Source organism: Dermacentor albipictus, chromosome 3 (genome assembly GCF_038994185.2).
Source record: "Dermacentor albipictus isolate Rhodes 1998 colony chromosome 3, USDA_Dalb.pri_finalv2, whole genome shotgun sequence".
NCBI lineage: Eukaryota > Metazoa > Arthropoda > Arachnida > Ixodida > Ixodidae > Dermacentor > Dermacentor albipictus.
In genome coordinates, this window is record NC_091823.1 from 12,917,250 (window position 1) to 12,943,271 (window position 26,022).

Here is a 26,022-nt window from a genome sequence, read left to right on the forward strand (position 1 = left end):
CGCAAGTGGCTGAAAGGTGGCCGGTAAGGATGACCGACTCAGCACCAGCGCCGCAGGCGCGAGCCAGAACCCATACTGGTCCTTGGGTTGGCGCTCACCGAGGACTGCGCATGCCGGGGGTGTATAACATCGGCTGCCCGCTATCGCTGACAGCCAATTTTTTATGCAAACACCCCCTGGCACGCTTCGGCCTACGCGGCCACAACCCACGGGCCGCCCTGCTTCCAGCTTTGATCCCCCCGACTACTCCTTGGGTGACCTCATAGAGTTTCTAAATAAATAATATATGATACTACTGTGAAACTCTATGGGTTACCTGGAGATCCTGCGCCACCTGCTTTATTATAACCTCAGGTGTTCTCCCGAGGCCTCCGTTTGCCTGTTACGTGTGCCCTCCTGGAGCAGTGCTTGTAAAAAATCCAATCTATCGTCGCGACGAAAAAAACGACCCGCCACTTATACAACACCAGTTAGAACCTGTGGAAGTTCCTTCGGTCTACCGGGGCGCAGTCGTTGCTGTGCCTAAGGCTCCGGACTTATTCGCCATTGCGAGGAAAACCTCTCCCACATGCCTGCCCCTCGACCCGCGCACCGTTTTCCCCGGGCGCCGCGGCCGCGTCCCGCGACGTCATGCTACGCGGCCCTGCGATTGGGTCGTGGGGCGTGACGTAGGGAAGAAGCCCCGACTGGGGACGATCGCGGTGCGCGGGGGAGTCGTGCTGCGAGAGGGACGAGCGCCGGTCACGAGAGGCAAGCTGCAAGGTACGTGAGCGACCAGCTATTTGTGTCCCCAACGCCCCGGCCTGGGGACGTTCACGTGCTTTGTTAGCTTGCGTAAGTGTGACTTGCTGAGTGGCTTTGCGTTCCGCCCTTGCGGTAGTCGCAGGCGCTCAGTGCATCACATTTTGCGTGTCCGAACCGTCGCAGACCATTGTCGGTGACGGGAAGCGCTAGGTAGCGTTTGCGAACGCATTTCGGCCCGCGCGCGTAAACCATTGTTCGACGCGGCGTGTAACCCGCCTTCCTCGCCATCGGGAACCGCGGGCGCCGAGTGTACTCCGTGTGTTTGTGTGCAGTCTGGTACATGTTGGCCATTGGTTATCAATAAACGCCTTAACTGTCCTGGACGCCGTGTGTTCCTGGGAGAGCGCCCATGCGTACGGCCAGAGCCGTCCAGGTCTTTCGGCTCGGTGCTCGAACCTGCGGTGGGTCTATCGCCGTGCGCCGTCGTGCCGCGTCGTGAGGCTCCACTTCTCGGGGGCCACTTGGCGACGCCGTGCGCGGAGACGTACTGTGAGCCCAGAAACCTTGCCTCTTCAAACACAGCAATCACCAAATGGGGCGTCCGTGCCCACTGCATGACCGCGTGGGCAGCCAGCGGCGGAGAGAAATCTCCTCCGTAGTGCTACAGTGTACTAGAATATCTAGTACACTGTAGTAGTGTCTCGGCAGTGTCACATATTCAAGGAGCAAAAGCCCTCAAATTTCCTCTCTCGCACCCGCTCTTACTCGCGCCTGTGCACAAACGGCTGGCGATCCCTCAAATGAACGTCTCGTTGCCGACGCCCTCAAACCGAAACTTGTTCTGGTCGCTACAAACAAGACTCCAAAGAATTACCTGTAGCGCTCTGAAGCCAATGATGTTTCGTGCCGTGGTTACTGGGTCATTAGCTGCTTATTGCAGCTGGAAAAACAAGATCGAAAATTTGTGTCAGTACTCGTTTAACGTCTGCTCGTAAGAAGCTGTGCAAACATCCACTCCATACATATTTTTTTTAGAAACCTCCTTGGTGTAGATCCTCGATGTCTTTCATGTGATGTCATATTCTGCAACGTAAAAGTATGACACTTAATTTTACATCAAATTGCGTAAAATTATCACGTAAATGATCATTCTTGCTATCGTTTCATTGGAAATTTCTCACAGGTTAGTTGAGTGGAAGTCACAGAAAGCTAAAGGTTAGTGAAAATAACAGCTTGGCTATGTTGCCTTGCATGGAATTTTGCTACACTGCAAGCAGTCACTATATGTAGGGTGGCAACGCTTAGCCATGTGAAGATCTTGGAAGAAACTGCTGCTCATTATTGGGTGTCCTTTGAATTTGCTTACATGTAAGATGTTCTTCTGCAGAGCTTCTGGGATTCTTTGTCCTTTGGACCCTGGTTCATAGTCCACTTGAAAGCTACTAGTGCAAGTGATGCAGAGTAAAGGGGTTGTGTGGGCGTGAAAAATAAATGTTTATTTTGTGTATGGTTGTCTCCAGCATGGAAAACACTTCCGAGCAATCTGGCTCAGGTGGAAAATGCTAATGAAACTTGCTCTGGCAGCTGTCAATGGGGATGGAATGGAAAACTTTATCGACTATTTTAAGGTTTTAGAGGGTCGAGGCCGAATTCTTGAAGCTTGGGTCCTCTTCAGCCATGGATGGGCCCCTAGCCCAGGCCTCCACTGAGCTGGGCCGCCTCCCACGCGTGCGCTATTAGAGCTGTTTGAGCCCCTAGCTCGCGGCTGGCGAGCCAGCTCTCCCATTCCTCCGCACTTGGTGTTTTGCGTTTGTGGAATGCCTGGTTTCTTGTACACTCCCATGTAATGTGGTATAATGTTGGTTTAGCTCCACACCACGGACAGGTTGCCCTATACTGCGTGGGGAACATCCTACTTAGTATGTGTAAGTTTGGGAAGGAGCCCGTTTGCAGTCTCCGCCATCCTGCGGCCTCCTCCTTTGTTAATGCTTTATGTGGTGGAGGATATTGATATCTTAGCCCCTTATAGAGGTTTAATAGCTCTGAATAGCTGTTCCCGCAGTTGATCTGTGGCCCCTCAGGGGCGGTTGACGTTCCTGCTCGGCTGGTCATCCCTCGAGCTAGGCTGACTGCCCCTTCGTTGCCCCTGATCCCTGCGTGGCTTGGTATCCAGATAATGTTATGTGTGGGTTGTCCCTGAGCGATTGGAACTCTGCTGAGGATTTTGAGCGCCGTGTTACTAATTCTGCCTCTTATATAGCTCCGGCTATGGGACAATTGTTGCAGTGCTTGTCTTGCTCTTCCATCAAGTTACAGCAATGCGACTAAATGATGCCTTTCAGAAAATGAGGTTTTTTGGATACCTGGCGCAAGTTGGAATCAGTTGGTGCAGGGCCGGGGTAATTGGAGATCATTAGGAGAGGCCTTCGTCCTACAGTGGACGTAAAAATTGGCCGATGGTGATGATGATGGTGGTACAAGTGTGGTACTGCCTTGTTCCATGTTTTCCGCACAGATTCAGAATACCGTGGCGTAATCCATGGCGATGTTTGACTGCTGTCCAAACACTTCATCTTGCAAGCCGACATGAGCATCCTCGTTCCCCTGAACTGCGACAAATTGGTCTTGTGCAAGATTGGCACCACTCTGCCTGACCAGGAAGCAGTGCTAAACATTTTATCTAGAAAATTTATGAATGACCATATGGATGCAAAAGCTCCAACAGGCCACTTAAATGTGGCTCTGCGTGTAGTGTATGGCATTACGTTGCTTATGAAGTTGCAAGAAGTGCACTTACCACTGCTTATGCTGCATACAGCATTGTACAGTTGATGAAGCTAAAGTACATTTGGTACCAGAGGCACGTGGAGAACAGGTGATTGCAAATAGCAGTGGAAGAGTTGAATCAACGTTCCCCGGTACGCCAGTACGGTCTTATGTTGCCACACAACCGACCCCAGCAGAAGTAAAGGTGTCTCATGAAAAACAATGCCTAATGCAAAGGAGCAAACAATCTACTAAACAATTTCTGTGCTTACCTTTCCACGTAGATAAAGCAATAGCCGAAATGCTGGATTTCTGAAAGCAGCCACAGAGGAATGAAAAAAATCTTTAGGTACGTCAGTGTTCTACCTTTATTGTCCAAAAAGTAGAGGGTGTTGTTTCCCCAGGCACAGATGTCTTGGTGCGGGAGGCCAAATGGAACAATGGAAAAACAAAGTCCAAAAAAAGTGGTGACGTTACACATGGCTCCTTCCTGTACATCATAAGGCCAACAGCATAAATCCCTTTTTGTACTTTATCACAAGAAAAAAAAAAAAAGCATCCAAATAATTTACAGTAGGCACAGAACTGTAAGGCACTTCTGCGGCAAAGAGGTAAGACGTGTGTTGGTGGGCAGCGGTGCTTCGTAAGTGTCCGTGACCGAAACCGTTACACCGGGGCGCAGGCTGGGCACAGCATGGCTATGGCTTGACCTTGGCTTGGGCTTAGAGCAGCAGCCATGGTTGGCACAGCGACTACGGCGTTTGAGGTGGTCTCAGGTACGTACACAAGCTCCGAAGGGACGCTCAGGTTTCGGGCATTCGGCTCTGGTGGTCTGCCGATGGCTAGCTGGCCCCGTGAGAGACTTACTCCTCATGCAAGGCCGTACTTTTGATCGATGTTTCAGTGTGTGGCGCGGCGGTCTGCCGCCTTTGTAGACTTCAGGCACTTGGGTGTCTTGATGTCACACCTGTACACCCAGCACAGGATCTACAGTGTATTCGTAGCGCTGTTGGGTGGATGCAGCGGTTGGCATTCCTGGGGAGCGCGCCACTTCCTCCTCCGCGATGTCGGCCTCAGGAGGAAGCACAGGAACGGTGGACTGGGCCCGTGTGAAGAAGGCCATTTTTTCTCTGGTGGGCAGAATGCACACAGCACTCAATTAGCATCTGAGAGTCTCACTGCTGTGTGCAAGAAAACATGATGAGGCAGAAATGCGTAAACTTGCAGGGCGTTATACTTGCAAAAGGGTTTATGCTGTAGGTCAGGTTGCGGCTTTGGTTATCAGCCATGGGTGCCAAATTCCAGTAGGCGCAAAATGCAAGAACGCTTGTGTGCCTTGCTTTGAGTGCTCATTAAAGGGACCCTGAAACAATTTTGACGACTGTGTACAAACATACTGAGTCGTTAGAGTAGGTCCTTCTGATCATTAATTGAAGCATCTAAGTTCTCTGCATAAAGCGTGTAATTTATTATAAGGCTTTAAAAAATGTACATCACTGCTGATTACAGCACACTCCTTGGTGGAATTTTCAGCTGCCCCTACGACGTAAATCACCCAATCAACGCCAGTAGTGTGAGCTATTCGATTAGCTGTCCAGGGCGCATCATTGATAACTTTTCCACCTTTATGGTGAACAAATGATGTTCGTAATATTTGGAATGTTAGTCCATTTGTTTCTATAAAAAGAAAGTAACAGAAAGAGCATGAACAAGAACAATTTCTTACTACATTTAAGCACTTCCGGCACACAACAAGCGTCGTCTGCTTGTGTTACAACATGCTCCATCTTGACAAGTGCTCCGTGGTCAGAGTCGGTCTCAGTCTTTCTCGAGCACTATGATTCGACTTTGTTGCGTTGTGGACTGCAAATGTAGCGACTGGCAATATGGCAAGCTGAAACATCACGTCCCTCTGCAAGGCAGCAGACGAGCGGACTGGCTGCAGTGCATCGGACTGCCGCTATCCGATCGGCACCAGGATTTGCACGTTTGCGGCTGTCACTTTACATTGGAAGATTACTAACGCAATAGCGTTTCGCAAGTCTGGTATTAGGGTAAATGCAAGCGGGCCTGGCTGTTTGACTGTGTTGTTTCACGCAATTAGCAGAAGTGCAAATGTGAATGGTCTGCATGGTGCAGCCATCTGGTGGCACAGAGCTCAACCACACACAGTAGCAGTAATGAAATGTATTCTTCTTAGCTGCTGGTGTAAATTTTCCGCAGGAGTGTATTTGTTAACACATTGTTTTTGTAAATGTTCAAAATGTTTTACACTTGGTTAGAACAATATTAGCTCTTTGGCTGGTTAAGCTCTGCGCCAACGGGTGGCTGGATCGTGGAGACTGATCAGGCAGCTCACATACGTCTACGCTAAAGTCCCTTCATCAGCTTGAGTTTATGCCTCCACCATTCCGCCGAAATGACCAGCTCGCGACGCACGCTGCTTCGATAACTCTCGCTTGCGGTCAACTGCCAAGCAGCTGGCAGAGAGTTTGGAGAGGCTTTGCACGCTCGCGCCTATAGAACCGGAAGTCGACGACATGACGTGCCATCATGACGCAGAGCCAGTGAAGGCGGAGCTTAGCCCTGATCACTCGGCGAAGGAGTTGAGGAGAAAATGCACGACTATGGAGGAGGGTAACTTGTAATCGTCCATAGCTCTCTTAATATGAGATGTTTCACATAAATTGTGGTGCGAATGATTAACTTTAGCTGTACCCTACGCGACTACAAAATTTGTCTGAATCGTTTCAGGGGCCCTTTAAGGAAACTGTGGTAGTTAAAATTAATCCAGAGCTTCCCCAGTGCAGTGTTTCCTCAAGCTCGCGAGTTCCTTGGGGACATTAAACACCCTAACATAACATTTTAATCAGTCAGAAAGAGACAAAGATGGGGAGGTAAAGTGAAGAAAGTGTCTGGAATGGTTATACTGTGCAGGGCCATTTGCACACATTTCAATGCATTTTCCTTTTGCATCAACATAGCAAATAAGAGTTGTTTACGATGGCAATATGCGTATTTCTATTTTCTCAAGCGCTCAAACACACGAGAGGTGCGCTGCTTTTGCCTGACGCATGTGCACATGCGTGAGTTGCGATATAGAAATGTGGACACTGCGCCTAGGTACTATGGAGGAGGGAATGCCTTGCCCCGTTCATCTCTAGGCGATGGCAATGTGCAGTATGTGAGAACCGGTGCTTGACTTCCATCCAAATGGGATCACAGCAGCTGACACAGAGTACCGTAATGGTGAAGCATAGAACAAATTAGCAGTAACATGTCGTTACTCATTGGTCTGCGGTTGCTAAAGCGGGATATACCGCGACCCACCTACCCGACACCCTACCACAGTGTCAGGCCTGGTGATGAACTGTAGGTAATGAACAACTACTGCAGAAGTCAAAAGGAGCAGCAATATACATAATAACGCAAAAAAAATTTTTTTAAATGTATGGCGGATCTCCCAAGTGAGAGTGCAGTGCTGCGACTGTTATGTCATGAGGTCTTATTGCAGAGTATCCATTCGCAGTCAGTCAGTGCAGTTCAGCTGGGGAAAAACAGAGCAGAGCGAGTCCTCCTCCACAGCAACTAGATGCAGTCCCCTGATACACTTCTCTCACAACTCACTCATGCACGCAAGAGTCAGGCAAACATGGTGTATCCCTCGCGCGTCTGGGCCCCTGACAAAATGGAAATAAGCTGCCCATATGGAAGCTCAGAAATCTATGATTTAGAGCACATAAATCACTCACATTTGTTTCTAAATGAATTATAATGAGATACCCATAATTATTCACATCAAAAATAAAACTGAAATTTTCTAAGAACTGTCATGAAGGCTGCAAGCGCAATGCAAGACATACATTTTTATTCAGTTGCGCACTACATACACCTGGAACATGCTTTAAATATGTCTCACTGCAAGTACGATGCCCTGCCAGTTTACTTCACACTTTTTCTAGCACCAATGTTGAGCATGTCAGAGAAAATTATGCTATCAGGGGAAAACTACGCTACGGCAGTTATGATAAACATGCACCACACGACAGGTCATAGGTTAGCTTGACACGGGAACAAGGTAGCCGATGACCGCAAAAATAAGCAGCAACATGTTTAGTAATAAGCAGCTCCGCACATACTGTATTTACTTGATTCTAATGTGCCCTTGATTGTGACATGCACCCATTTTTTGTGGCAGAAAAAAAAAAAAAATCGATTGTAAGCACACCCCTTTGCCGTGACCTAAAGAAAGAGAAGTCCTTAACAGTACTGCGCACCCTTTCATACAGAAATACAACTTTATCTCATTTGGAAAAAAAAACAAAGATTTACTCCCAATGCACTAAAGTTGCAATAAAAAAAAAGTCGCAGTTTCGTGCGAAAGGCGAAGCATTGATTACGATAGCAAATTAGTAGACAGCTATACGAGAAGTAAGGATAGTAGTTCTATCAGCCGTATTCGCTTACTAACTAAATGAACAAACAAGGTGTCACGCGCACACAAGCATGAACACGTCTAACTCAATGACTGCAGAAACTCTTTAAAACGCTGGAGTGAGGAAGTGCGATAACAGGAGCGAGCGAATTGACCTTTGTGCGGCCTTTCTCTTCGATGTGGACTAAGCAACGAGAACACAGCGTGGTACGCCTAGATGCATAGACTCTTGTCTCTGCCCCTGATCACTTTCACGATAGGGGCCGCGCTGTATGTAGCAGCTGTCAGTGTAGAACGCCTTTCCTGTTTACACCAGTCCTGCATGCAAGTTTCGGGAACTCCGAACGCCCGTGACGTGGCCTGATTTCTGTCCGTCTGAGCACGCATGATTGCTTTCCTTTTAATGGCGGCATCACGATGAACTCAGCATATCTTTGCAGTTGGCACTTCCATGCTGATAGGGCAAACATAGAGAACGGGAAGACGGACGGTGCACTAACCTAAGCCAAAGGAAGCATTGCCTAAGCGCACATACCACAGCACATGCAGAAAGCTAAGGCAGCTAGGCTCGAAGCACATACGAGGCGGCCATTTTGAAATGCCGTTAGCAATATGTTAACGCAGGGCCGCTATCTTGTACACGTTCGAAAAGCCGACGTTCGATTTTGCGGCCTAGGCCAATCTGGTCTAATGACGTCAGGCGAAATCGAACGTCGGCTTTTTGAACGTGTATAAGAAAGCAGCCCATATTAGGGTTGTATTCGATTCTAATGCGCACAAAATTTTTGAACCCGTTTTATCGCAAAGAAAGTGTGCATTAGAGTAAATACAGTATTTCTCACACATTTGGCTGTTTCAAGTGAGCAGAAGAAAACATACTTGAAAAACGCCATGTCAGGTTGTTTCTTGCGACTCTTGCGCAACCTGTATATCTCCCGAGAAGTTTTCTTGAGCAACTTTTCCGTCTTTTTCTCCTCCACTGTCTGCCTCGAGGCCTGCAGCAACAGCAGAAAGAGATGTTGAGAATGCAGCACATTACTGGAGTTTCACTTCGCAACAATAGGCTCATATATTTTACCTGGCGGTCTGCTGCTGCTAGTACTTGTCGCAATCGTTCATCATCAGCCAGCCAGGCAGGTATCTCAGTTTCACCTGCAAATAAACAGAAAAAAAAAATTATGGTGTCTTACGTGCCAAAACCACTTTCAGATTATGAGGCACGCCGTAGTGGGGGACTCCGGAAATTTCGGCCACCTGGAGTTCTTTAACGTGCACCTAAATCTAAGCACACGGGTGTTTTCCATTTCGCCACCATCAAAATGCGGCCGCCGTGGCCGGGATTCGATCCCGCGACCTCGTGCTCAGCAGCCTAACACCATAGCCACTGAGCAACCACGGCGGGTTGCAAATAAACAGGAATGTTTACTTTACTTAGCAGAAGCAAAAAACATAAGACATTTGCTTCAAACGCAGATATGCAATAGAGCATTGTGGGGAAATAAAAACAACAGTGAAGTGCGTCGTGGTGTGGTGTGCTACACAGAAAGGTCAGTGTCAATGTTCAATGAAGTTGATTGTTCAAACCTGTTGAAACCTTATGCAATAAGTGATGTCTGTACTATGCAACCCCACCCAGTTCATAAAATGTAGACAAGGAGAGAAAAACTTGAGGAAGACAGAGGTCAGCCTCAGATAAAACTCCACCTTTTGTGTTCTACTCAGTAGTGCGTTGCCTAATATTAATTTTACATGTTGTGGTGTCACTGTAACTACCCAAACAAAGGAGTGCACATTACCTATGCCAACTCAATTCAGTACAACCTCCGCCCAGTGCTTGCTGCCCTCTGTATTCCAGTTTCAGATGTTGACGTCCGTTTGATGTAATGCATATGAGCACAGACCTACTTGTCTGGCACACTTTACAAATGCCCTTTGCAGTGGTGCAATGACATTCTTAGGCTGCCACCCACTATAGGGCTAGATGGCATGAAATTCATCCTTCAGTACACCATAATTCAAGTTCAGTTACGTTCAAGCAGGGTTATCCCAAGTGGTGACCAGAACAAAAATAGACACAGGCAATGTTCAAAATATGCAATCGTAAGTAACGATGTCTCGCGAGTGATTTGAGTGTCACATTTCAAACATGCGATCAGTGAAAAAGGCTTAAGAACAACAGACATCCCAATAAAATTCAACTTTGTCAGGAGCTATCGAAGGTACACAGCAACAGCCTTTTTTGTGATTACTTTCACATTTAAATATGACTTGTGTGATGTTACAATATAGAAAAATTTCTGTAGCAATGTACTTTGATTGAAGCTGTGACGTTTCTGCTTGCCATTTTGATTTTGTCTATGAACACGGCATCAATGTAAAAACTAACACTGACAAGAGAGTACAAAGAAACTAATTCCCTATGAGACTTTTACCGCTTGTTTAGGCAATCGGCAAGCACTGAAAGTGATGTAAGCAAAGGGACAATCAGCAATGTGCTTCAGAACAACTCCTAAAAAGAGCAGTGAAACAGAATACAGAAAGGTAGAAACACTTCTAGGTAATATAGCCAGAAAATATGCACAAAAAGACAGGCCCTACTGTAGACAAGAAATGTGCCTCGGAATTTTTGCCTACTTGGATGCTTCCTGAAATATATATTTACAGTGAAAGCTCGTTAATTCGAACTTCAGTAATTCGAATTTATGGATAATTCGAACTGTACAATTTGGTCCGGCCAAGCTCCATAGAAGTCTATGTATAAAAAAGTCCGTTAATTCGAACGCGAGAAGGTTCCCTCACGGATAATTCGAACTACGCTCGCCTGGCACACGGCCAGAGAAACGCGCCTACTGCCTACACACAAGGCTATATTGCCTCCGAAACGGAGAGAACGGCGAGAGAAGGCAAAATCGGACAAAAATCTAACCGACGCGGGGTCCGCCAGAAGGCAGCGGCGGCTGCCGCCTCTCCGTTCTACGTAACCTCCGAGACTTCTTGCCCGTTGCGAATCTCAGAGGCTTTGCAAATCTTGTACAGCTGTTAATGTTGTGCGGAGATGGCACGGCAAGCTCCAAAACACAGCGAATCAAGTACCTCGCAGCTGCGCTTGCAATCAAGAACCAACGAATCAGGGCCTTCGCCACCTTCACATGTTCAGCGTCTTTGTCTCGGCAGTCTTCATCGGTTGTGCACCTCTGTTTTCTGCTTAGGAGGTATCGGCCGTCGCGATTCATTGTGATGGTGTTTAGCCTCGGCTAACGTTCGTTTCAGTGGACATCGGTGGTGTGGCACAGTCGGACCCAGAGCTTCAACTTGAAGATGGCATGTGCCCGCGGCACACGCCATCACTTTCTGACACGCCAAATTTCTGACATGCCCTACTGCTTCCAAATCGCAGTGTACTGTTGCCCTCCTTCACTTTCGTTAGTTCGAACTTTCGTTAATTCGAACTGAAGCGGCTTCCCCTTGCCGTTCGAATTAACGAGCTTTTACTGTATTTACCATTAAAAATATATGTGCACAGAACAAAATCATCAGTAGTTGGACAAGAGGACTTGTCTTTGTCCTGATAAGCTTATGAGTCGCCTTGATGAAACATTAGCTCCACCGCCACATCACTAGTGATAATTTCAAGCCTATATATTCCTGCAAACCTCTCGCTTACATAGAAAGAAAGACATGCAAAGTATGAAAGTCTGTTTCTTTGCTTGCCATTGTGACTTTGTGCCAGTATCAATGGTTCTACTTTTCTGTGTTCTCATCTTTCCTTTCTTTCAATGGCAAATACGTATCTTGGTCAGTAACGTATCCACGTCGACGCAAAAATGGGACTTGCCTCTTGCTTTTGTGTCCTCGAGGCGCCTCTTCATCTCCCTGAGGCGAGCCAAGTCCTGCTGTAGCAGCTGCAGCCGCGTCTGTGATGCCTGCAGATCCAGTGCCAGATCCAGGGACGTCCGGGCCCCTGATGCGTGGCTGGCCGTCTTGCCTCCCTGAGCCATTGACTGCACCCAAAACCACACAATGAATGAGCAAGGTTCCCAAATCTACACGAAAGCTGGATGCTTTACCTGGGGTTAGAAAGTTTGGGAACCACTCCCACACCTAGGACGCATAAAGTGCAGCATGGCTGTTGCCAAGCTTGCAAATAGAATTCTTACCATAGGTGTCCGGGCAGATTTACAGATGACATGCAACAAACTTCAAAAATATCGTGGCACGTTTACCCGATTTTAACAAGGCACCAAAGCTAACCTAAAGAGCACCCGCTTCCTCTAAGGAAAAAAAAAAAAAAAAAATGAAGTGATAACAATGGTGATAATGCTGGCTCTGCCGCAAATGCAGTTTCAATGTCCTTTCCGATTACAATATGTAGCCAATTTTCAGACCCAATTTTTGGGCAATATTGTGCACATTATACCTGGGTAAGTAAGCTGTGCTAATGAAACAAAAGGAAAGCTACCATGATGCAAACAGAAAAAGATGATAAAGTGGTGGTTATTTCACGTAACCATAGTGCCTCAAAGTGTTCACAGGGTTTAACAGACGCTGAGAACAGCATTATTATCTTATCACATTCGGCATGTCCTTACCTTCTTGCATCGTAGGCTTCTACGTTCCATAGCATTTCTCTGAAAAGGGCCACTCTTCCGATACAGTGGCATGGCACTGTCACTGTCGCTGCGGTTGAGCTGCAAGATACAAACAAGCACAAAAAAATCAGCAGAGCTCACAGGTGCACTCTTGGGCATCCTCATTACCACCGTCCATGTTTTGGGTAAACTCGGCTTATCTGCGTCATCGCACTGAAAAAGTGCTCCAAACTTTATTGTTACACCTGCTTTTGAACTTTCTGAAACAAGCAGGGCTCATCCTATCACTTTCCTACACTGATCATGACCGTAACATTAAGAAGAGAGGCTATCCTTGACCACAACTTTATTTGTTTCTTGAGATGTCTGCATGACAGTTTCAGGGTAGGTTCAAAGCCCAGGCTTAAAGAATTTACGAAATGTTCTGGCACTGCGAAATTCGTTATGTATTATTTTACTGCACATGTGACCGCAGAATGCTTGGTGCCTTTAGTGGGTTGCACTACAGTACAAATTGAATGGTGTAGGTAGCAGCACGAAAGCAAAATGGCGATGATGATTCAAGGATAGGTACTTTAAGGCAAGACGGAGCCTTTTTTCTAAATTTCTTTACAGAAACATTTTACTACAGCACTGAATTAGTGTTGTTGATGAGACAGCTATTTCTGAAACATTAATTGATTATCACAAATTTCTGAAACAATATGTAGAAAAAATTGGCTGGTCTTGCCCTCAGAAATTTATTCAGGACCTCGCAGAGTAGCTAGAGGTGTCCTTGTGCACTTTCTTTCTCTGCTGCTTCTCTTTTCTGGCCTTGTCTATGCGCAGGCTGTAATTGCCGAGGCTGATGCACTCTGGACACCAGGCACACTTACAATGATGCATTTTTCCGCCGATGGCAGAGAAGATAAGTACAGTAAAACCTCGTTAAACTGTACCTGCTTAAACAGTAGTATATTAGAAGTAGCAAAGTTAAATCGCTGACTCAGCGGCCACTGAACATAATGCGTCTTGTATGCGCATAAACCATACCAGCTTATTGCATACGCATCAGTTAACACGTAATGTTTCCATTTTTCGTCGCACAATCACGGTGGTGCATCGTCCCTATCGGGCGGGCCAAACAAGCCTCAGAGATTGGAACAACGGCCTCCAAGCATCCCGTGCGTTTTCGTGTGAAGCCACATCAACATCATTTCAGCGTCATGCACGCAAGGACTCGGGTCATGCCGAAGCTCGGATAAAAAATACCGGGTGCTAAGCATAAGCAGAAAAATTGGACATAATTTGTGCTATCGCACGTGGCACGAAGAAGTCGGTGCTGGCATGCGACAGGGATCTACTGTTGACTACGGTGTGTGGCATATGGAATGCAAAGAATGCTGTTGCGACCGCCAAAAGATGTCGGCTACGAGGTTCGATTTTTTGCCATCGTTGCCTCTGTTGTTGCCAAAGTGTTGCCTAACGACAGTGATGAGGATGACATGGAAAGCGACAGCACGGGCAATTCAGGCCTGACAGTGGCAGAAGCTGTGCGTTATATCAGCTTCAAGAATGCAATCGTCGCATTAAGAACAACACCCTGTAATGAAAAAAACACCCCGCAACTACTGCAGCGCTGCTGCACCCGTGCAAGGAGAATAGGCAACGCCAATGAGGAATATGCCATGTGAGTGTTTGCAGAGAAGAGGGGGCTGGCTGAAAAGCTGGCTTGCAGCTTCAGTAAGTTTGAGGCCGCTGTCGTCGCTGCTCGCGGCAATCAAACAAAAATAAGACCTTTATCGCGCGAAGTGAATAAATACTGCATGTTTTTGCCCTTTCATCACACTCTCCCCAAGTTCCATTTTTGACAGGTAAGTGGGCGATCTCATGCTGTTTTGCTTAAGCAGTACTACCGTTTAGTACATACTTTTTTCCGACGTCCGGCCAACTACAGTTTAATGAGGTTTCACTGTAGATGGTAGTGTCGATACAATCGTTTTGTACCGGTAGAAAATATGATACATTGCTAGACAAGTCGATGTAATTGTTTGTGCCATGCTTTGCCAGATTCAACTTTGCCATGTGGACAAAATTAATAAAGCGCTTCCGCGCACCGAACATGTGTAGCTTTTTGAGCTTCATTTCACATGTCAAATCCAAACACACAATGATCGGGCAGGCTATGGCTATTCAAGTAGAAGGCACGCCGAGAGATCCTAAAGGCAGGGAAGACTCAAGAGAGTGCAGCGAGTGATCGTAAAACTAGCGAGAAGTGAAGCGGTGCACACAAAGACCTAAGAAGCAGGCAAACATCTGCAGCAGATGACGGGCTGGGCAATCGTTGGACGAGACCACTACGCCATTGTGCGCAGCAGCCAATATAGGAGCGATGCATTACCCTACTTGCTCAAGGAGTGCACGCTTGGTCTAATCACAAGCGATTTATCCTTCGCCCAAGCTGCCACCAAGGGCAGCGAAAAAAGTGCAAGAATGGTTGGTTAGATGGCATGGGAATGGCGCTCTCTTGAAGTTGGGGTTGTTGCAGCAGTTACTCCATGTTGCCACGGCTCGCAATATACTCGATTTAAAGTAGCTTCGTGGTGAACGAGGCACTGATAATTACAAAAAGGTAATTTATCACACATAGAGCCCAAACATGCGCTTTCCTAAAAGCCGGGTTTTTCACCAAGATAGTAGAAAAATATAGCAGAAAACTTTAGTGGGATGCAGTCCTTGGTGTTATTACATGTTGCATACCTGCCAACACATGAACTTTAATATACGTAAAGATCCAGCACACACCTATTGAGGGATACATATGCATTTCATTAACAATGATTTGCCTTGAGAGGCAGCACACTAAGAGCAACAAACTTGGCACAGCAGAGCTAGATGACATCATACTTGCTAGTTAGATGAGAAAAAAGCTGACGCAAGAAGACAGTTTTTTAAATGTCAAAGAGAAGAGGCAGTCAGAATAAACAGTAATGGAGATTGTATTGCATGACTATTCTTTGCACCATTATAATAGTAACTAAAGCTGTCAGAGTATGGGAGAAAGGAAAAAACAGTGTAGAATGAGAAATAAAGTCAGACCCTCAAAGGAGCCAGAGAATATACTAGCAGTGCAATGTGATCTCACTCAATCCACTCCTGCAATTAGAAGCAAGAACAAGAAAAGGCATGCACTGACCCTCACCCTGCAGACGTAAGGGTGACTTGCAGGTCCGAAAGTCTGTGAGCGCTTGACTGGGGAAATCGGCGCTGCAGGCACGGCCAAGCTCACAGCCAGGTCCCCCATGACGCCCTTGCGGCCTCGGCGCCCTTCTGGCTGGAACACGCACTCAGTATTGGTCTCCTTGTCACAGTGCACCACAGGCTCCCCAGATGACAGCCTCAGGGTGCCTCCTTTTCTTGGCTCTTCCCGAGGCTGCTGCTCTTCTCTGCAAGGTGCACCTGCAAGAGGGCATACAGTTGAACCTCGCAATAACGAAATCGGTGGGGAACACACACAAAAGAAATATTAACTTTAGCGAGAATTTAGTTCTTGTGAAATGAGACAGCATAATGCATTGCAGAACGAAACCTTACTGTCAAAATTCCGTTAGCCTACTTTGGCAAGCTTGCTCAAGGATGTAGCACTGCATTGCTGACAGTACAAAGTGCCCGGCATGCGTCGATCAGCAGTGGCAGCACTGCCATGGAGCGGTATTCTCGGTCAATTGCTTTCGGAGGCATGATCACTTTTGTGAGATTTTGCATAACTCGGCACCAGGCGGGGAACATCAGTGCTCCATGCATGCATCAGCATTTTTACAGTGCATGCTGTCGTTCGTAGGCGCCAATAGGTTCAGTGCCGAGTGTGGAAGTGGTCGCATCTCACATACCCGAAGGCAATCGATCCAGATTACGACCCCTTCGCGTAAATCAACGTCCGGACCCAAATTCCTATGCTATGCCTGTTCGACGGCATCAAAACCAGCGCTCCTGAAGAAAGGGTGCGTATTCCCAGACAACTGCTCAATCACAGCCCGATGTGTGGTACTCCATGTTGTGACTGCCATCTCAAGTGCCATAAATAATTCCACGTCGGTGGGACATGGATTTCCTTGTCCTTGCTGCATTTTTCTCACCGAGGTGCACATTACGCACTGCACTAGAGGTACGTTCAATTCACCTGCACCCAAACGAACCAGCTCACGAAGTGCTGCACACTGGCATTTGTTTCAGCAGTGCAGCAATGGTGCCCTTTGAACAGGTGCAGGAAGAGTGGAGGGCTGGTCCATGATTTTGCTGCACCCTCTCTACTGTCAGTGCCGAGTTGGTGCAGACATACTTGTGCGAAACAGCCGCACAGCAGACGACACAATGCACATGCGCAAGCACTGTTAAAACCCTGCTTACATGCATCTGCTGTGTCTACACAAGCACCACCCAAATGTACTTGCACCTCAGGAGCTGGCCATCCTAGCAGTTCAGTACTTTATTAAGCTTACGCACTCCGCGCACGTTAATCAGAAAAAACGAAACACCAGCACCGCATCTGCACCTTGACATTCGTTTCTAATGTCGTGATGTGCCTGCATCGAAGAAATCGAGCTGCACAATTTCTGAACTTCTCATGAACAGCCTTGAACTGGTTCACAGTGTTGCAGGCGAATCGAACGAACTTCTAAGTGTGCAAAAACTGTCGTCACGTCGGTAGCAACATGCATGCTGTTTCAAATGGGCGATCAACAAACAAGATGGCAGTCATGTTGTATTTCCAGTGCACACGATCACTTCTACACTTGGTTGTTTTTGTAAACAGAAATGGGGCACCCACACAAGCATCATGTGGTTGTATTTTACACAATTTCAGTGCAAAGCAATCGCAATTGAGCACATTTTAAAGCCTGATAGCCTTGCCTGAGTAAATAATATGCAGGGTTACATTCTGACAAATTTTGTTGATGCAGGATTGTAGTACAGTCATATTACATTGTCCAGAGGTACAAAATGCATTGAATCCTATGAGCATTCGCCCGGGATACGAAAATATTTTGCGAGAATCGAGTCGCAGGATTTCGTTATCATGGGTTTCAACTGTAGTACAAACATAGCACAAGCGCTGCACATCTGCTCATTCGAGCTGTTTAAAATTGTATCAAATCAAATTTGCAGCGTAGTTCCCTTTAGCCATTTTTGTTTTGTTTTCAGCTCTGCAACTTTGTTTTTCTTCAACCAAAAAAAATCTTGGCTATAAAAGTCTAATGCCTCAAAGTGACATACAGGCTATCAGAGACTCCACAGTGGGAGTCTCTGTATTAATTTTTTGACTACCCGGGCTTTTTTTTAAACTTGCACCTAGGTGCAGCACCTACACGAGTGTTGTATTCGGCCCCACGTTGTAACGTGGCTGCGGAATCCAGGAAACAAACCCACAACCTCGCGCTCAGCAGCCATGAAGCCATGAAGTCACTGCAGCAGGTCACCCAAGAGTGTGCAAATAGCAAAATTTTGTATTGATATTTGAAATTTAGAATATTCATGGAAGTCTATTACACACAATGAGTCAAAAACTTAAAGGACCGCAGGACTTCACAAAATGTGGAATATTTTAGCAGCTTGTGATTGTAGCCAGAAAAAGTATACAGCATTACACTGTTTACAGGCTGGAAACATTCAGCTTTTTCTTAAATTCTGTGGTCTGAAAACTTTTGACACCGACTGTATATACAAAAAAAAAAAAGAAAAGAAAGGCATACCGTTCATATCTTTCATTTCATTTGCTGCCATTTCATTTCATTGTCTGCCCCTGCGGGGGGCAGACAAGGATCTGCCCCCCGCAGGCACTTGTGAATTCTCACATTTCAGGGGAAGCCATGGCTGCAGTGCAGTACCTCACCTATGTTCCTTGTGAGTGTGGATGTCTGCGAAGAGATGACTGTTGACTCATCACTGCTTTCGTCTTTTCCTGCCACTAGCATTTCAGGGGGGAAAAGTTCCAACCAACGCAGCAAGATCGCAGATGGGTTCAGGCCACACAGAGGCAGCTGAGCACAGCCCTGGGAAGGAAGGCAATGATTATTATGTTTTTGCATTTGAGTTAATATATTGTTATTCTTTAAACACAGTGAATGCATTAGAGAACACAGTTAGAGATAATTCTGCTCTTTGCAAATGCAATATGTACGCTACTTTAGAAGCATGAGCTACAAATCTAGGGAAGGCCTCCCCCTATACCCCATCCACAGTATTTTTTCTAAATATATATTTTTTTCTAAATGCATCAAGGAAATAGGTCTCTGCAAAAATGCATGATCATTGCAAATTGTTGCTTTTGTAATACAACATTTTGTTGAAAATGCTCAACTTGCAGAGTCACAAGGCTGTTTGAAAGCCACAAGGATAAGCTTCAGGCAGTACTACTCATCATTCACATGCTGGCTGAGCTGCTATACTTGCAGCTGTCTACCCAGCACCTTCAATTATATTCTGTAGGAAGTGTGGTGTAGTGAAGGTAAAGCAGAAGCAACTCAAGAATGAATGAATAAAAATAAAACTTTTTTAATTCAACTCTGTATGTTAAATGTGTGTGATGCCATCAATGTCTATTATATTTTTTCTCAGTTTGTGTGTTCAAAGTATGCTTCTTGCTATGTTACTTGCTAAAGCAGACTTCCATAAATTCGACTCTGGTTAATTTGATCCTGAACAAAAGTCCCGGCCGGTGTCTGTGCATTTCTATGAGCCCTAACTTCGATTATTTCGATCCTAAAATTGGCCTTCGTCGGATAATTCGAACTTGACCAGTCAGCACACGTGCACTCATGATGAAGACGGCAAATGTTCTCAAGTTATGCGGTCCAACTGACGTGGTAACACAATTTCTGGGTCACCATATGTCACCGCAGAGCCAAAGCCGCGATCAACCCTTGGCTGGTATGATGTAAAACGATTCCAATGTGTAGTTATTGCGATAGCAATTACATGGACACTCCAGGTGCATTTCTGCCACTGGCGTTGCGATCATGTTTTGTATAAAGTACAGGGGCGATAACACCATCACTGTGCGTTGTATGCTGTACGTGTGATTGAAAGCGTGCAAGGATGAACTGATGATGGCAGCTCAATCTAGCAAGTGTAAGGGAGGAAAGCGGCGAGGATGCGCGCCATCTTCGGTCGCACGCACAGCACCGGGGGAAGAGCGCGTTCTACACCGACAGCTACCAGGTATGGCGCAGCTGTACGGGTCCTATCTTGAAGGTGATCTGTGATGTGAACAGATTGTGTGCTGTGTTTTCGCCACTTGGTTCGCATTTAAGTGAGGGGTAGCACGAAGGTCAATTCGCTTGCTGCTGCTGCTGCGCTTCCTCACTTGAGCGTCTCGACAGCAAGTTTCCGCAGTCGTTGAGTGAGATGTGTTCATGTCTGCTTGTGCCTGCGTGACAGCCTGCTTTATAATTTAGTTAGCAAGCTAATGTTTACAAGTTTATATGGTTGATAAAACTGCTATTTTTACTTTGTATAGCTGTCTACTACAGTAAAAGCTCGTTAATTCATCATCATTATCATCACCATAACCATCAGCAGCAGCAGCCTGGTTACGCCCACTGCAGGACAAAGGCCTCTCCCATAGTTCTCCAGCTACCCCGTTCATGTACTAATTGTGGCCATGTTGTGCCTGCAAACTTCTTAATCTCGTCTGCCCACCTAACCTTCTGCTGCCCCCTGCTACGCTTCCCTTCCCTTGTAATCCAGTCCGTAACTCTTAATGACCATCGGTTATCTTCCCTCCTCATTACATGTGCTGCCAATGCCCATTTCTTTTTCTTGATTTCAACTAAGATGTCATTAAGTTGCGTTTGTTCCCTCACCCAATCTGCTCTTTTCTTATCCCTTAATGTTACACCTATCACTATTCTTTCCATAGCTCGTTGCGTAGTCCTCAATTTAAGTAGAACCCTTTTCGTAAGCCTCCAGGTTTCTGCCCCGTACGTGAGTACTGGTAAGACAGCTTTTATACACTTTTCTCTTGAGGGATAATGGCAACCTGCTGTTCATGATCCGAGAATGCCTGCCAAAGGCACCCCAGCTTATTCTTATTCTTCTGATTATTTCAGTCTCATGATCCGGATCCGTGGTGACTACCTGCCCTAAGTAGATCTATTCTCTTGCCAGTTCTGATGCCTCGCTACCTATCGTAAACTGCTGTTCGCTTCCGAGACTGTCAAACATTACTTTAGCCTTTTGCAGATTAATTTTTAGACCCACCCTTCTGCTTTGCCTCTCCTGGTCAGTGAGCATGCATTAATTCACTACTCGTTAATTCAAAATTTTGGATAATTCAAAGTAGCCGCCGTGTCCATCCAACAATGTATTGAAAGCAATATGTAACACATCCCACTAATTCACACTGAAATCTGCACTGCCACCGAAGAAGGTTCCTTCTAAAACAAGGAAGAAATGTGCCTCTGCTGTTACGCAACACTTGACTGGGCAGAGCATGCGCTCGCAAAGCCCGATGTGTTGTTGCCTCTACAATAGATAAAAAAATTCTCTACCACGTCTTTTTTCAATTTTTTTATTTTGTGCCGTCTCAGGTTTTCCAAACTCGTGTGCCGCAGCCTTCTTTTTCTGCGCCTTATTGTCTGCTAGCCTACTGTTTGGCTGCCATAAAGGAAACAGAAATCTTAGAAGCCCAGATTTCGAAATATTAGTTCATAGTACTGAGGCGTTGTTAACATGGCATGGAAACTGAACAATAATTGTTATTCTGTAAAGATCGGCAGTCTGAAGTTTGCAGTACTGAAATATCTTTACATTGAGTCAGCAGGGGATTTTTGAAAAGCTTTTTAATGTGGTATTCATATTAACAAGGTTTCACTGTATCCAGTTTGCTCGCAGCCCCGTCAGCCTACTTTTTGTTGTTTTGTGCCTCAGCTATAGGAAGTGCCGCACTACACAGCCCACTCAACCGTATTCTAGTAGACTCTAGTGGCCGCATGCACACCAGCCATTAGCTGGGGGTGCCAGAAAGTCCAGCCCACTGCAAAAATTCTGTGCGGGAGTAGTCCTCGCACGGTGTGCGGCATGTAAATGGCTGCACTCTTTTTTGTAGAATGAATCTGCTTGCTGTTCGCGGCCACTGCCAGAGCACACATGCCAGTCGTTTTGGTGCAGCGTGGCGCAATTTCTATCAATTTTCCATGTTTGGCGCAGTCTGGCACAGGAATTTGCATTTGCATCAAAATGGCGCAGTTGATGCAGGTGTCCCACCACTATTAATGCCACCTCTACTTTAGGTTTCCACTTTGGACACATAGAAAGCGGGTGTGCATTTTAATGTGGGATGTTCAGGCACTTTTTTCTGCATCTTGTTTAGTTCAACCCGCCACATAATTGATCAATAGAGAACTTTAGCTTGTTCAGTATTTAGGGAAACCCAGGCGGACTGGGCATTGGGGCGGAGATGTAAATGTGAGATTACGGCATTGCCGCAATAGTGTTGCTGCCGAAAAGTCAAAAGGCCGTTCACGTTTACATCTCCGCCCCAACAACCAGTCTGCCTGTGTTTACCTGAATACCGGACAAGCTAAAGTTCTCTAATTTTGTGAGTCCCGTCAGGGTTGAATTAAAGGAAGTCGACTGTACGCACGTCTGTGCATGTCTGTGATTAGGAAAAGAAGAACAGTCAAGCTGTTTGATCAGCAGCATTTACCTGCCCTTTCTCATTGCAAATTGTACAAAGTATATTTGTGAGAAACAAAATCAACATACAATGTTAAGAACTTGTGCCCTGAAAGCAAAGCCCTGCTAATGTCGCAATGATAGCAGTGAGAGTGATTGGGGGCTGCTGAATAAAAAACTCATGTCTCAAATTTGCCAGAGATTTACACATGTGTTGCCGTACAGTCTAGAGCAATTGCTGGTGCTCACGTAGATTCCAGATTGCACAACACTATTTGTGTTGAACACGCAATACAATTAAGCACGCCTGCGTCACCATTGAATTTGCGACATTTACGAAGCTTCCAGTAGTGCAAAGTGCACCTTGTTCGTTAGCAATGATCTGATAATCCAGCGACAGTTCAGTGAAAGCAGTCAGTGGAAAAAAGTAAAGCAACGTGTGGCAATATACACAGAGTTTCCCACAAAAAATATCATTGTACTTGTGTTAACAGGAGCTAAAAGTATGGCAGTTCAGCCAGCCTGGGAATGATAAGTAGCACACAGATTTACGCTAAACTTCATCCCTCTGGCTTAAAATAACTTTGTGACATTGCAACAAAATATTTCACTACAATTTGTACAATTTGTAATGATTGTGCATGTTTGCAGGTGCCTTCATGTGTTTAGAAAAGTGTGACTGCATGGAAATTAAATCATAATAAATGCAGCCATAAGAATGTCTGAGACAAGCACAAACAGACAAATCCATGTGCAAACCAAAACAATGTGGTGATAGGCAAGGTGGTGATATTCAGAAATACTAAACATGTTGTGCACAGAAGAGACACCACAAAGAAGATGGACAACAATCAAGTGCTGCTACCAACTACTGCACTTTGTTGTCCATCTTTCTTGTGGTGTCACTTCTGCACACAATGTGTTTATTCACAGATACAAACCATCATTCCCATGGTAGCTGAACTATTGCAGCGCTAGACCTCCCTATAGCAGTTGCTATAGGAAGACTATGGCAATATAAAGAGCCACTCACCAGGCACTCCTGGACCATGCGGGCTTTCTGGCACCAGAGCTGAAGCTGCAGGGTGTGTCCCGACAGCCGAGGTCCCACAGGAAGGTGAAGTTCCTGACCCAGAGTGTCTTCTTCACCGCCAGTCTGGCCACTGGCAGCATCTGCAGTGGTGGCGCCTACAGGCTGGTGACTCTCGAGCCGCACCCAGGGCGATGAGTGCCAGCCACAGCCAGGACCCCCAGGAACCACCGTAGCACGCACACAACTGCAGGGTAGACGGGACATACTTGAAAAGCCATGCCAGTACATGCCGTAATGCAGTGCCAGGCCAAGTTTGCTACCCAATAACGTAGACAACTCCAAAGTGTGAGAAGGAAGAGTCCCGTTACAAGTGTGCTCAAAGTTGTTTCCCCACTCCAGTTTGTCCACATGGTATCACATCAACACTGCTCTCTCCCCACAGTGCCTCCCCCAAGTATGTATAAGTGTGTTCCTCAGCTGTTTGGCCTCACCCCAGGGTGCACTGTGTTTCTACAAACAAACAGATAATTCTTGCCCAGCTCTTGCAAGTGTTGAAATGCGCATGCGGCCAGCTCTTGACACCTGTTCACAAGGGCCATGTTGTGCTGTCAGTTTCATATTCTAACAATTACTGCTGAAAACCTAATTAATGAATAGCCAGACATTTTAATTACGCTCTCTTTTTTACAAACACTGCTCTTTGTGCAAATGTAGTGCTGAAACGAACAGCACAAAATTCAATAGCAGAAACACTTTATAGCATGTCGCTTTGAAAAGTTCACTGTTAAGCCTAAAGAGCACCTGCAAATGCATGCACTTGGTGTTTAACAGTTATGCCACATATGCCAGCACACTGACTCCAAAATTTTTAGCATGCCGCAGGCATTGTCCAATCGCAGAGCTCGTGTCCAGAAGCCATGCTGGTTTTCAAGGTTGTGGGTTTTACGTAATTTCCTGCATGCATTAATGATGGTGTTTAATTAGAAATGTCTATTTCTGCAAGTTGTTCATGATGCATCCACTCACATTTCAAACTTTAAAATTTGAACAAAGGCTGCTCCTTATCTACACTATATGAAACTACGCTTTTCACGCAGTCTAAAACTTCGACAATGTTGGCCTTCAAACTTGCAGTGTACGCTGTTTACTTCCCTTGAAAGCAACAAAAGAATCGGATCGTAAGTCAGGGCAGCAGTAATGTGGCACTTACACAGAGGCACAGTGAGCCACAAGAATGCTGAGGTGTCGTGCCTTCTCTATACGCAAGTTCAGCATGCCGTCCTTGGTGCAGTGCTGCAGCCTCAGTTGGAGCTGGAGGCAGGGGAAGTCCACCTGGTCTAGCGGGTTCTCGTCATCTTCATCTTCTTCATCATCATCATCATCTTCCTCCTCCTCATCCTCCTCCTCGTCCTCTTCTTCCTCATCGCCAGGCCTGAAGGGAAGGCAAATCAGAGTGCTATGGTCCCTATCGATTGACAAAACAGCAGCTTCATTTTGAGAGTATTCACTTTCAAAATGAAGCTGCTGCTTCAGTTTGTGGCCATATGTATCATTTTATTTTCATAGTTGCAGTGAGCAGTTGTTTTGTTTTGACTCAGTGCAGTGCATGCATAAAGTCACAAACATGACGGAAGCTGTTGGATGAAAAAACATTATACCGTGACCCCACATGCTGGTACCACACCCTTAGGCTGCATTGAGATGGACAGATAATCTGTCACTGACCAGCTCCCTGACGAAAAAATAATTGGGATGTGCCCACGATAGTCAAAAGCAGGTCTCAAATGAAGGCACAGGCCTTACATGTCTTCATTAAGTTACAATTCAGTCAGAAATCAAGTCACAACCACTTCGCCGATGCGAGTGCTAATAAGTCACGAGATGATGAGAATTGCAGCTTCTGCACTGCTTCTACGCAAAACACAAACATGACTTTCTTATTCATTAAATAAAAGCATGTTGATGAAAGCATTTGTTTATTGCTCTTTTGATACCCTCAGTGAATTAATTTGACATTTGGTTAATACAAACATTTTTCTTGGTCCCGTGAAATCTGAATTAATCTGGTTTTACTGCAATTGGGCAGATCACACAGTGCAGCATAGAGACTATAAAATAAGCAGTGGTACAGTAGAGAAGCACAGTAAAGGACAAGGGAAGCGAATTGCAGTTGAGAGTGGAAGAAAATTAGAATGACTAATGAAATATAAAAACTTGCAACTATGCAGTGAAAGACCACTTGATTAGCTCTTTCGTTACCACGCCTATTCAACTCGATCACTGGTGATCGATGCTTTAGATCACGGATTTCGACATGTTGGAGCCGTTTCTTAACCACTTAAGGCCATCCAGTAGTTAGTACCGGAACTGCACTTTCAGAATAAGTCTAAATTTTCGCGCTTCGGCAACATGATTTTTGACGGACCTTTTTATGAACTAATGTGCGGGTGTTGTTGCGAAAAGAGGCGTGGCTGTCACCTTCTGTCGCGCATGAGAAAAGAGCATGCCGCATGATACCGGCACCAACTTTTTGTAATCAAATGACTCCAAGCAAGTCAAGAATTAAATTATATTGCTGGCTTTGCCTTCCGATAGTGCTGAGTGGTGATAATTAACCAAAAATGACGCCAGCTGTTCACTAGTGAGCTTTGGTTTGGAGTTTAAGACGTTTTATTCTGCCAAAGTGTATTTCTGAAGCTCCACCGCATATGTCCAACATGTGGACCTGGCATTACCAAGCCATGTCCAAGAGTTTCGGTAACGCTTCTCTCGCAAAATCATGGCAAAGGGCGCTGCCGGTG

The 26,022-nt window shown here is 45.9% G+C and overlaps 1 protein-coding gene across 2 annotated transcripts in view; it reads right to left on the reverse strand.

The window, feature by feature from the left end:
• Positions 1 to 3,860: 3,860 nt before the first annotated feature.
• The window catches only part of kibra (WW and C2 domain containing protein kibra), a 54,575-nt gene continuing 32,413 nt past the window's right edge, over positions 3,861 to 26,022 (reverse strand). Inside the window, exons 10-18 of one of the 2 annotated variants that reach the window (XM_065428025.2) lie at positions 24,432 to 24,653; positions 23,222 to 23,465; positions 18,404 to 18,563; positions 15,716 to 15,972; positions 12,535 to 12,633; positions 11,781 to 11,946; positions 9,024 to 9,097; positions 8,825 to 8,940; positions 3,861 to 4,640 (exon numbers count right to left, since the gene is read on the reverse strand). In XM_065428025.2, the coding sequence (XP_065284097.2) occupies positions 4,472 to 4,640; positions 8,825 to 8,940; positions 9,024 to 9,097; positions 11,781 to 11,946; positions 12,535 to 12,633; positions 15,716 to 15,972; positions 18,404 to 18,563; positions 23,222 to 23,465; positions 24,432 to 24,653 (1,507 nt within the window). In that variant the 3' untranslated portion in view covers positions 3,861 to 4,471. Of the gene's footprint in view, positions 4,641 to 8,824; positions 8,941 to 9,023; positions 9,098 to 11,780; positions 11,947 to 12,534; positions 12,634 to 15,709; positions 15,973 to 18,403; positions 18,564 to 23,221; positions 23,466 to 24,431; positions 24,654 to 26,022 lie in introns of both variants that reach the window. The other variant, XM_065428024.2, reaches the window with a different exon arrangement.